The 12,150-nt window shown below is 43.0% G+C and overlaps 1 protein-coding gene across 1 annotated transcript in view; it reads left to right on the top strand.

Moving 5' to 3' along the window:
- Positions 1–12,150, top strand: part of LOC123363191 (protein-glutamine gamma-glutamyltransferase 5-like) — a 60,573-nt gene that overhangs the window by 9,911 nt on the left and 38,512 nt on the right. Inside the window, exons 10-11 of the mRNA XM_045004075.1 lie at positions 910–1,070; positions 1,997–2,130. Of these exons, the coding sequence (XP_044860010.1) occupies positions 910–1,070; positions 1,997–2,130 (295 nt within the window). The remainder of the gene's footprint in view (positions 1–909; positions 1,071–1,996; positions 2,131–12,150) is intronic.

The following is a 12,150-nucleotide window of genomic DNA, read 5'->3' as shown; positions in this document are numbered from 1 at the left end:
GTCAATACTTGTGATCAGGATTAGTCAGAGGCCTTTTAACAGCCCCAGGAGATTAAAATAATGGGGATCTCTATCCTTTAATATTGACAGTTGGATTGCTTTTGTTCTGATCCTCCAAAGATCAGCAAATTCACTGCTTGTATGCTTCTGGGTGGCTCGTAGGCCCTACTGGATTAATTTCTACCAGAGCTAAATTCCAAAGGTTAGGGATATTGGTGAGCATTCAGAAGTTCATTACCATTAAATCTTCTGGTCCGGGTTTTAACTAAGGAACAGTTTTATGTTAAATACACTGATGTAGCTACAGTTCTCTGAAAGCTGTGATATCAGCCAAAGGTTTGAGGAAATCTGTGTATATCTTTGAATAGAGGAGATTATAATATCTCTCAAGGGAAATGGGATCCCAGGCCTTGAACATTCCAAGCACTACTAGATAAGCCATGGAATAAAGAAGACAGGAGGGCTGTCACATCACAAACACTTAGCTTGTGATTAACATCATTTTCCTTTCCAGAGACGACAAGCTCTTTCCATATACGATATGAATATCAAGCCATCGCCTCCTTAGTGTTTGGATTCATTTTTACTAAATTTAAATTCTTGAGATTGGGATATCACTGAGGATTAGGAAACACAGCACAATAAAATCTTCTGCTTTGAAGTTTTAATTAAGGAGAAACTTCCTGGTGAATGCAATGATATACTTAAAGATCTTTGAAACTGGCCACTGTGCATCTTCTTTAACCAGCAGATGTCATGTCTGCACTCAAAGACAATGGGATACCATGACATTCAACAAGCTACTGTATAACCCATACTGTTTAATGCCAGTCAAATTACAGGATGGAAATGGCAGGAAATATCAGATGAGAGAAACAGATTAGTGATTAAAATAATTTTGCTTTGCAGTGAAAACAATTCCACTACACATACCATTTGACCAGTATGGGTCTCATCTCTCTGATTACAACATTATGAGAGTGGTAGCTGTCTCAGAACCAGAATGTGGTGGTGAAGTCCTGATGGTGAACAGAGATATTGTGATTAACAAGCCTCCTGTTGATATTAAGGTAAAGCACATTCCTTAGTTGCTCCACATACACATGGGACACTCATTGGTCTAAGAAACTCTTTCTCACACTCACACACATGGGGCTATCCCTAGATCACTGTGCGTGGTTGCAGTGTTGAAAAATTTGGAAGCAACAGAACTTTCTTTATTTTTCATTTTACCAACAGAGAATTTGATTTTGAATCTAATAACAATTGACTCCATCTCATAGGAGAGATGTCTGCCAACTTTGAACCAGGAAGGGATTTTTAGGTGAATAACTCTCTCTTTTTAAATCTCCATTTTTTTCCTTATTTATATTTCAGCTTTGTTAAAATCCTAGTCTAGTCTAAATGCTATTTTTTTTAGGGATGCAAGAATGTAAGAACAGCCATTCTGGATCAGACCAATGATCCATCTATCCCAGTATCCTGTCTCTGACAATGGCCAGTACCAGAGCTTCAGGATATATTACAGGGCAATTCTGGAGAGAACCACTCCTGTTTTCCCCTTCCAGCTTCTGGTAGTCAGAGGTTTAGGGTTGCCCCAAGCATGAGGTTGCATCCATGACCATACTGGTTAATAGCCATTAATGGTCCTATCGTCCATGAACTCATCTAGGTTGGTTTTTTTTAACCCAGTTATATTTTTGGATCTCACATCTTATGGCAATGAGTTCCACAGGTTAATTGTATGTTGTGTGAAAAAGTATTTCTTATTTCTCTTAATCCTGCTGCCTGTTAATTTCATTGGGTGACCTCTGGTTTTTGTATTGTCAGAGTAAATTACACTGCTCTATTCACATTTTCCACACCATTCATGATTTTTTAGACCTCTATCACATATCCCCTAACTCGTCCCTTTTCTAAGCTGAGCAGCCCTAATCTTTCTAGCTCTCCTCGTATGGAACCTGATTCATAAGAGAGTTCCTGTGTCTTTCATCAGCTCCTAGGTAAACCGAGGGTGCATGCTACGTGCACTGCAGAGATCTCCTTCTGCAATCCCCTCCAGGAGAACCTGAGGAACTGTGTACTGAACCTGGAAGGTTGTGGACTGTTCAAAGAGCCAACGACTATTGAGTAAGTTCAACAAATATTTAAACAGAATTCATGGGTTGAATATGATATTGGAAGATTTCAGTTGTTCTACTGCTGAATAGGACTTCATCTCTCCACCAGTCCATGCCTTTGCTGTGAGACTGCATTGAGAGTCTAGTTGCTCTTGCAAATGACAGAGTATTTAGTGCTGGGAGAAAATGCATATTCTTTCATTTTTTAAAGTAATAATTGAAAAATAATTAAGAGCTACTGTCCATTGGAGAAAACACATTTTTTCCTTTGAGACAAATGCTAATTAGGTACCCATATGTTAGGCGGAGCCTCTATTAGTGGGGGGAGTACAAGAATCCCTTTGAATCTGTGAAGAGGCTCTCCCTAAATATACATTGCTAAGCAGTCACTATACCCAATGTTCTTTTCTTTAACCTAAAATTCATTCAAAATTGGAAAAAGGCAGTGTCAGTCACCAGGTCACCTTATAAGCCCATAGCTTCTCCACTGGGGAAGGGTGGCACCTAGCACCTGCTGTGTTTGCCATCCTACCCCAAAAGGAGTTTAGCAACTGGTTAGTATCTGTTGCTATTTCTGGTTGTGAGGAAAAATTGACAAAGTTTGGGACTGTTTAGTCTTGAAAGAAAACGATTGAGGTGCATTTTCATTGAAGTATGTACAGCTCATCTAATAAAGCTCAATGAACTTGAAGTAGTCAGACAGACCACATATATAAGACCTAAAGTGAAGTTAGGATGGAATATGCTATCTTTACAAAGAATTCAAGGGGCTGGTATTTCTCAGAATAGGTGGAATTGGCTTCCAATTATGGTGCTGAAGTGAAAAAGTATAAAGCATTGTTGAAACAAATTTTGGATGACTTTATGGGATTAATAAAAGGTCACTGATAAATTCTGTTGATGGGAGTAATAACCTTCCCCTGAATTAGAAGGAAAACTCATGTTATTTCATTATATGATTATTATTTTTTGCCTCCCTCCTCTGGCACAAAATGTTATAGTCTAGGATAGAGATGGCGTATGGCAGAGTTATCACAAAAACAGATCAAATATAACAGGTATATAGCTAGTGTCTACTGCTGCATAAGTATAATCTATGTATGTGACAAAGAACACTTTCCTTTCTATCTCTTCATTCAGTTTGGGAACACTGGCTGCTAATCACCAGGCACGAACCATAGTGGAGTTTACACCTTACAGGGAAGGCTGTCACCGGCTCCTGGCCAACTTCAGATGCCACAAGTTTGGCTACTGCAAAGGATATGCCAATGCTGTTGTGGAAAGCTCTGCCCCCCAGGTTGTGTGCGGCTCTGCCCCCCAGGTTGTGTGCGGCTCTGCCCCCCAGGTTGTGTGCGGCTCTGCCCCACAGGTCGCGTGTGGCTCTGCCCCACAGGTCGTGTGCAACTCTGACCCCCAGTCTGCTTGCGACTATGTGTGCATCCCTGTATGCAACTCCGCGGGTGACTCTGGTGGCCCCCTCGTATATGATTATGTGTGCCTCCCCGTCGGCCACCCCATGTGCGAGTCTGTGTACCGTGCTGCGGCTGCCAGTGCCCCCTACTCCATGAATGACAGTGTGTCCCGCTCTGTGTGTGACAATGTGTCCCGCCTCTTGGGAGTCCCAGTCTCTTTCTCTATGAGTGATCCCAGGTCCGCTCCAGCATCCCACCCTATGTCTGCCCCAGTGGTTCAAGGCATGTGTGGCTCTCTTCCCACTCAAGCATCCTACCCCGTGTGTGCCCCAGTGGTTCAAGGCATGTGTGGCTCTCTTCCCACTCAAGCATCCTACCCCGTGTGTGCCCCAGTGGTTCAAGGCATGTGTGGCTCTATGCCCACTCCCCCATCCTACGCCATGAGTCTCCAGATGCCTCCAGCTATGGGTGGCTCTCTGCCCGCTCCACCATCTTACGCCATGAGTCTCCAATTGCCTTCAGCTGTGTGTAGCTCTGGGCCCACTCCATCGTCCTACTCCACGAGTGTCCCAATAACTGAAGCTGCGTGTGGCTCCATGCCCGCTCCAGTGTCCCACCTCACGTGTGGCCCAGTGTCTCAATCTGTGTCTGGCTCTGTGTGTGCCCCAGTGTCTCGCTTTGCATCCCAATCTGTGAGCCCCCCAGTGGCCCACTCGGTGTGCACTCCAGTGTCTCGCTTTGCGGCCCGCTCGGTGTGCGCCCCAGTGTCACGCCCCGCAGCCCGCTCTGTGAGTGTCCCAACGGCCCGCTCTGTGTGTGGCTCCAAGTGGGGCCCTTCATGCAACACGGTGTCCCGCTTGGCGAGGGGCTTGGCCTCCCATTCTATGAGGAACTCCACATGGGTCCCTGCATCCTATTCGGCACGGAGCTCCACATTGCGCTCTGCATATGGTACTCTGCCTCATACTGAGCCTCAATCTGCATATGGCACTCTGTCCCGCTCTGTGCCCCTCTCTGCCTATGGTTCTCTGGGCCGCTCTGATGCTTACTCTACATATGGCTCCCTCTCCCGCCCTGCCACCACATCTACCTATGGCACACTCTCTCGCCCTGCCCCCCACCCTACATATGACACGCTGTCCCACTCAGCGCCCCGCTCTAAATATAACACTCTGCCCCGTTCTGCCTGGGCTCTGACAAGGGCGCGCTAAGCTGTTCTGAATGCAAATATATATCATCAAAAATAGACAAGTGGAGATTGAAGCAACTAAATGAAGTTATGCAGGAAGATATTTTGAAGTGGTAATTGTATTTTTAGAGCGAGAGGAATAGACAAGATAATAAAGAACAGGGTTTGTGGTTCTGGCCATTGATACATACTTCTGAGGAGTGCCAGGACGCAGCGTTCACCTAGCAACAGAGAAGCGCATTTGATACTGTGTTTGAACCACCTGGAACATGGTACTTTCTTTATGACAAATGAGTATGCTCCCAGTCAGGACTGCTGGGTCTCATAATCACACAGCTCATCAGCCAATCAGGTTGCTTTCTCAGTCTAATGACTTTATAAATGACATCCTCTCTCCCATTGATTTCTCAGCAGTATGCACTGCTCACCTAGTTGTGAGTCCTGCTGAGCTTCACTGCTCACACTAGATTTAAATCTCTTTCTCCATCTCCATATCAACCTCAAGATTATTTAAGCAGATGTAACTCTGGTAGTATATCAGTAACAGAGACTGCCATCTCTTTTAAGTCTTGCTTAAGAGGCATTAAAGAGTCCTGTGCATGCATCCGACAAAGTGGATATTCACCCACGAAAGCTCATGCTCCAAAACTCCTGTTAGTCTAGAAGGTGCCACAGGACTCTTTGCTGCTTTTACAGATCCAGACTAACATGGCTACCCCTCTGATACTTAAGAGGCATTGGAACCTTAGCTGCTGATATTAGTATGTCACAGGTCAGCTTTAAATGCTGCCATGAGGCAATTAGAATTGTGGAGGTCGCACCCAAACCCTCTCTGCCAAATTTGCCCCAGCTTCAAATAAACTCAGGTTAAAAGAGTTACTCTAGGGATATATTTGGATTTGTAGGCCTGGCCATATTCCATTCCCAGTGTCAAAAATCCAGTGAGTCCAATTCTAGAGGCTGCAAAATTTAGTGAGCAACTTTAACTGCCTTGGTCTTTGCAAGTGACCACATGGTTGTTGTACAGTATATTCCGGTATGGTCCTTTTTGTATATATTTTTGGTGTTCAGGCCTATGGGAAAATGCCCAGTTCTAGGCCCACATCATGGATTTCATGAGTACAGAGTAAAGAATTATTGCTAAGACATTTCTGACACAGTGTTTGAATTGGGGAGAGAAAACAGAGCCACCGAAAATTGAGGAAATCGTATAGCACTGCTACTTGAATCTCTCATTTCAGCACGGATCTCCTCCCACAGCTTTTGGGAATCTAAGGCTTATCATTATTAGGATGAAAACTCCTCTGAGGGCTACGGTGGCATCTCTATTTATTTTCCTCTTAGCAAATCATTGAATTAGCCGAGGCACCTCCCACCTTCCGTCTTTTCCTCCTTGATGGTACAGCGTGGAATATTTGCTAGGGATTTGGGCTCAAACAATTTTGCTGATGCCACGGATGCTAGAGCACCCATTAGTTGCAATATTATGCTATGTATCCCACCTCTCCATGTGTCATGATGAGATTTCAGTCATACTAGGGGAATCTGAGAAGTGGTACCATCAACCCCTATGTATGAACAGGGTAAAGTATTTCAATGTCAGGGATATGGTACTAAGTGGAAAAGGTTATTTTGTGTTTGCCAGGAAAAAAAAGATCATTGCCTGGATATTCTATTGTGGTAGGCATGATTCACTGTCTCCAATGCAGTTTCCATTGTCTCCATTGGCTTTTTTACTAGAATTTTCTTGCATGACGGACTATAAAAATACAAGTTAAAAACCAACGACTAGTAATTGTCTTTCTTTTCAGAGCTTTTCACAGGGGGGAGGAAAAACTCTGCAGCGACTTTGGACTGTGGATTCTTTTTTTTTTTAATCCCTCACAGCACCTGCCCCAATCCTTCTCTATTCCATTTCTTCTTCTAATCTTCTTTCCCAACTTGAATTCATGTCTCCTGAATAAAAGATTCTAATTTCCCATCACTGGAGGCTCCAGCCCCCACCATCTCTGAATTACCCAATCTGGTCTCAGTATAAAATGGATAGCTTCTTACATGGGCAATTAAACCAAATCCTATCTTCACAGTAAATCTCTCCACTCAGGCACTACACTAATTCTTTTCTGCCTCCATGGTCTTCAAGTGCCATGATCAATGGAACACATCACTACTGGAACAAAGACTGGCTGAAAAACAGGAAGAGGGATTTAAAGGATACCAGCACTGTGTACTTAAGGTGGAGCAATTCTTAAGGAAGTAAATTAAAAACATGTGACAGCTACATCATTATCTGACATGACTTCCATAACAACCAGTTATGATCCTGTGAACAGATGATTTGGACTTCAAATGAGGGATAAGTACCATGAAGTTAAATCTCTTTAGGAAACAAAGTTGCTCTTTCCTTGATGTCCATACCAATAAAGGTAAAGTAATACAATTAAAAAAGCTGTTTATTTTAATGTTCTAATTATGTTTTTAAAAGGTTTCAACACAGTGACAATTAATATGTAAGAAAAAGGAGAAACATTAAACTGTTAGGTAGTGGTAAAACAGTAAGCTTTGAGAGATCTATAAAAGCTGCTTGGTAAACACAATCACCTTTGCATGCCTCCACTCGTAGTCATATTAGGGTATGTAAAACTCTCCAATTCACACAAGTATATTTATGAATATACTTACCCTCTGCAACCACCATGGTTATTCAGATTTGAACAGCCACCTGTTGAACAGATGTTTCTGATTAAGCACTGTCCACCTCAATCCTCGCTGTCCATTAGGATATCTAGAAACATCATTTTTCATCACAATTTAATTACAGAATATTTTATTCCAGGCTTTACCCAGTCAGAAACTATGCAACCCCACCTGAAATGAGTTGTAAGGAAATCTAATATAATACAGACACTTGTAACTGGTTAGTAGCCAGCTGGCTAACACTGTTAACTGCTGTGTTTCTGTTGCACTAGAGTTTCCAGTTTGTGCCTACTGAGGAGGCAGGCTCAGACATTTGGAGCGTTTATGCAAATAAGACAATGTCCTTGTTTTCATAATTTAATTTGCATCACTTCATTTGTATCAATAATTCTTCCCAAATATTCTCCCTTGGCTTCCCCTTCACACACCTCCCTCTGGTTGGCTCTCCACCTCAAATTTCCTTATATGCATCCCTCAAATTTGCACTCCCTGATCATAGAGACCTTGCCTAAAGTGTGGTTCCCCAACCCACGTATTGCCACTGAGACACAACTAGAGTAACTGCCTATGTAGTGCCACTCCATCCATCACACTCTACCACAGGTTCTGTGGCTGGGACCATGTTGGGGACTATGTTCTAGGCAGGTTCTGTATGGTTAGAACCCTGGAGGACAGCTAGGACTTTTTAAGATTCTCCATGGCTTGAATCATAGAGAAGAAGCCTAGATTGCCTCTGCCACATAGCTCCCAATGAGAATGAGAGACGGAATCTGCAGCTAATGGGGATGAGAGTCTCCTGGTCATGAAGGAGATGTAACCACTCAGGCAGAACTTCATCCAGTATGGGTAAAGCCCAGAGGGTTTTTTGCAAATGCGAAGTAATTAAAAATGGGAACCAATCCATATTATGAAATAAAACAAAACAAAAATCTCTGGCACAATGCCACTCAGATTTTGCTTGGCCACCCCTCCATCATGATGATGATGGAGGGGTGGCTGGGCCAAATTTGAGTGACTAGAGCTGCGACACCACCGCATACTCCAAGCTGCAATGCACACAGCGAGAAGCCTGGCCCAGCCCACATTCAACCCTCTATGAGTGGCTGGTGGTGGTTGAATGCAGGGCAAGCTTGCTTTCCATTCCCTCCCCTTGTGGTCTCCCACTCCTGCAGGCAGGAAACCTCAGGGCTTCCCACCCTCCAGGGGAGATAAAATAAAACAAAATTCCTCTATCTATATCTATATCTATATATCTATATCTATATATAAATAAGAATTTCCCTGGGTTCTAAGTATGGACCACCATGTCAGGGCCAACTGTAGGCACCAGCAAACCAAGCACGTGCTTGGGGTGGCACATTTTCAAGGGTGGCATTCTGGCCATCTTTTTTTTTTTCCGCTTCCGGTGGCAAAAGCCTAGAGCCGGCCCTTGCAGCAGCAGCACGTCGTGTGCAGGGGGCACCCTGTGGCCGCTGCAGTTCACACCACGGGGGAGCAGTGCCGCACCTTGTGGCTGGCCGGGGAGGCTCTGAGCGGGGGACATTCAGGCTGGGGGCCACCCCACAGGGAGCCACTTGCAGGGTGGCCATCTGCCAGCGCCATAGCCAGGGCTGGGCAAAGTGGCTTGAGCCGCCCAGGGACTGCAGCAGGGTGGCCAGAAGCAGTAGCAGCAGCTGGGCCATAGAGGGCGGGACGCTGCTGTGCGGGGCCCGCATCCCACTCTCCGGGGCTCCACTCCCTCTGGGGGCTACCCTGCCCCGGCTCCTCAGCGCCCTGCTGGGGCGGTCCCCAGGGTCCTGGCCGGTCCTGGAGGCAGGAACCCTGGCTGGAGGGATCCTTGGCTCAGGCGTGGCCCGGGAGCCCCACTGCTTACCCCAACCCTGCCAGCGCCGGACCGGCTGGAGGCGAGAGGGGAGCAGGTGGAGTCAGCACTGGTTGGAGGGAGCCCAGGGCTGGGGCGGCAGGGGACGTGGGGGGAAGGAGAGGCCAGGGCTGGGGTGGGGGGCAGCCAAAATTTTTTTTGCTTGAGGCAGCAAAAAACCTAGAGTCAGCCCTGCACTATGTGCAGGGAAAAGTCCAGAATTTGAATTGTTATCTTTCAATCATATATCTGCCTAAGGTCCCCTGCTGTGTTGATCAGATATCTTCTGTCTTGGTGACATGCCAGGTGAGAGCTGGTTCAAAAAACCCATAATATTTCACACATCCCTTTTTTTGGTCAAAATTTAGAAGAAAAAAATGTCATGACGTTTCCAATTTTGATTTTTTTTCCAGTCAACTCTACTGCATTTTGTGGAACATCTATTTACAAAATTAACATTAGTGTCTTCTGTGAGCCAACCATTATGGGTATAAGGACTCCAGTCTAGAGGCATAAGGGTCACCTGAGCATGACAACTGTTTTCTTTGTCAGAAATCAGACAAGGAAAATCAGTCATGTACAAATAAGTTTTAGTCTCTCAGGAGTTTGTTTCCACTCAACTGCAACTCAGATGCTTTTTCATTTTTTTTCAAGTTTAAGCATATTTACTTGTTTCTGGGGTATATGAAGGTGAGAAATAAAGATAATTTTCAGATGCAATTTTTAGTTAACAAATTTTTGCTATATATTCTTTCATTGCTTGTCAGAACAAATAGTAATATCTGAGCTTCCCCCAGAATAAAATTAAATTAGGGCTGCAATTTATTTTACAGTAAAGAGAATGAACTATTATGTCTGATACTTCTGATTCAGTTCTTAACTATGTTTAACTGCACACAGCACATTTGTGAATTAAGCCATTTTTTTAAGGAAAGGGAGACAATATAAAAATCGAACAGCAGGTTGACTGTTTCACAAATTAAATGCTTTGGACTTCCTATGACACTTATAAGTGACACGCCATAAAAAGCAATGTGTCTGAGTGAAATGTCATTTATTTTTATATATTCCATTACCCAGAAAAAATATTGAATTTTGTAATTTGATGAACCAATATCCTACTGAGTATTAGTTATAGAGTCAAATAAAATGCAATATATTGTGTCAGGTGGGAAGATTAAATTACCGAAACACTGTATGTTTTATTTAATGCGGTTAAAAATATTCTGGACCACAAACTATGAAACAGAAGTGTATAACAAATTAAATGAAAATACACTGACCCTATGAAAAGGTGCAGAAAATATTCAGATTGCAAAATACTATTTGCATTTCTGTTTTTTTACTATGCTTAAATCTGTGTTATTTATTGTATATTATTCTTCATATAATTCAACACCACTTTGCCTAGGTAACTATTTTAATTCTAATTGCATTTGTAGTTATTTTATAGAGTCCAAATAAACAACACTATATTGACACTCCTGCTTTGAGAAAAATACTTTAACTAGCTAGTAGGTTCTAGTGTAGACATGTGTTTCAGGTCCTTTCCACATCACTGATTTCTTCCACTATTTTAGCTATGAGAAATTCATTCCATATCTACTGACATATTTTTGTATGTGTATCCTGAATGACAATGTTAAGTGCTAAGACTTTTTAACTGCCAGCAAACTAGATTGTCATAGCACAAATAAATATTTGCATATAGGGTAACATGCAGATCCTTTGCATAAAGCCAGAGTGAAAGTTTTGTGCATGGCTGATGAATAATCCCCACCCAAGCTGAAGACTGGGCATGGTGCACATGCACAGCTGGGTCGGGGCTACTGCAACAGCCAATTGGGTACTGTAGCAACCACAATCCACTCTGATCTCCATTTGGACTTTGTAACCACTGGATCCATAGAGTCCACTGGCCACACCTCACTAACTTCCCAACCACACATCAGCTCTCCCTGCTTTGCACTCCTGAGGACTGATGACAACTCAGTGGAATTATTATGTGTGTGGTGCTTCCCATGTATAATAATCTGCACATTTGCTTCCTCCCACCATATAGCAGAATTGGGGCAGATCTACTGCATTCGGGTTCTTCAGGGCCTGCCTTGAGGCTTTTGTACATAAAATCTGCAGAGTCAGATACTTCTTCCATAATATTATATAAATTGGGTTTGGATGTCTTTAGGCTCTCTGATAATAAGTGAACTAGCCATTAATAGGTGCCTGTCTGTTTTAGCTATGCCTACAGGGCCCATCACCTATAATCAATCTGAATAATGTGTATCCATTCAAAAAATTTTGAATTAGTCACGCACTTGAATTAATATCATGAAATAATATTTAGAAACGATTTCTCATCATGATATGTGGGAAAGTATTTAACTATCTTAATGATGTTAAATTACTTCATCCTATTTGGAATCTTTTTTTCTTTCCTTTCCTCATTTATGAAGTTATTTAGTGTTCCAGTCACTTTTCATTGTTTCTTTTTGTCTGAATTCCAAGTCATTAGGCTTTAGAAAAGTGAGTCAAAAATTCCATAAATCTGTTATGGATAGTGAAATGTTGATATTCTATATACCGATGAAGATTCCCCCACAGTATATTCAGGGACCTACAGTATATTTAGCTTTTGCTAATACATCTTACTCATTATCTGCAGCTGATTCTGGAACTTGACACAGTTCTAACAAAACGTCTTATCCCTTACCTGCACCAGCCACTGCTATTCCAATCTTGATTCTCTGCTGAGCATAGCTTGATCTGGTCCTCTCTTTAATGTTTTGCACAGCTTCTAATTTTCTTTAGAGGCCTTTTTTTTGTCTCAGTCCTCTTATTATGCAGGCGGAACAGTTAGAATATAATTAG

The sequence above is a fragment of the Mauremys mutica genome, chromosome 2 (genome assembly GCF_020497125.1).
Source record: "Mauremys mutica isolate MM-2020 ecotype Southern chromosome 2, ASM2049712v1, whole genome shotgun sequence".
In the NCBI taxonomy this organism is placed as follows: Eukaryota; Metazoa; Chordata; order Testudines; family Geoemydidae; genus Mauremys; species Mauremys mutica.
Note: the sequence above shows the minus strand (reverse complement) of the source record. Positions and strands in the feature narration are given on the sequence as shown.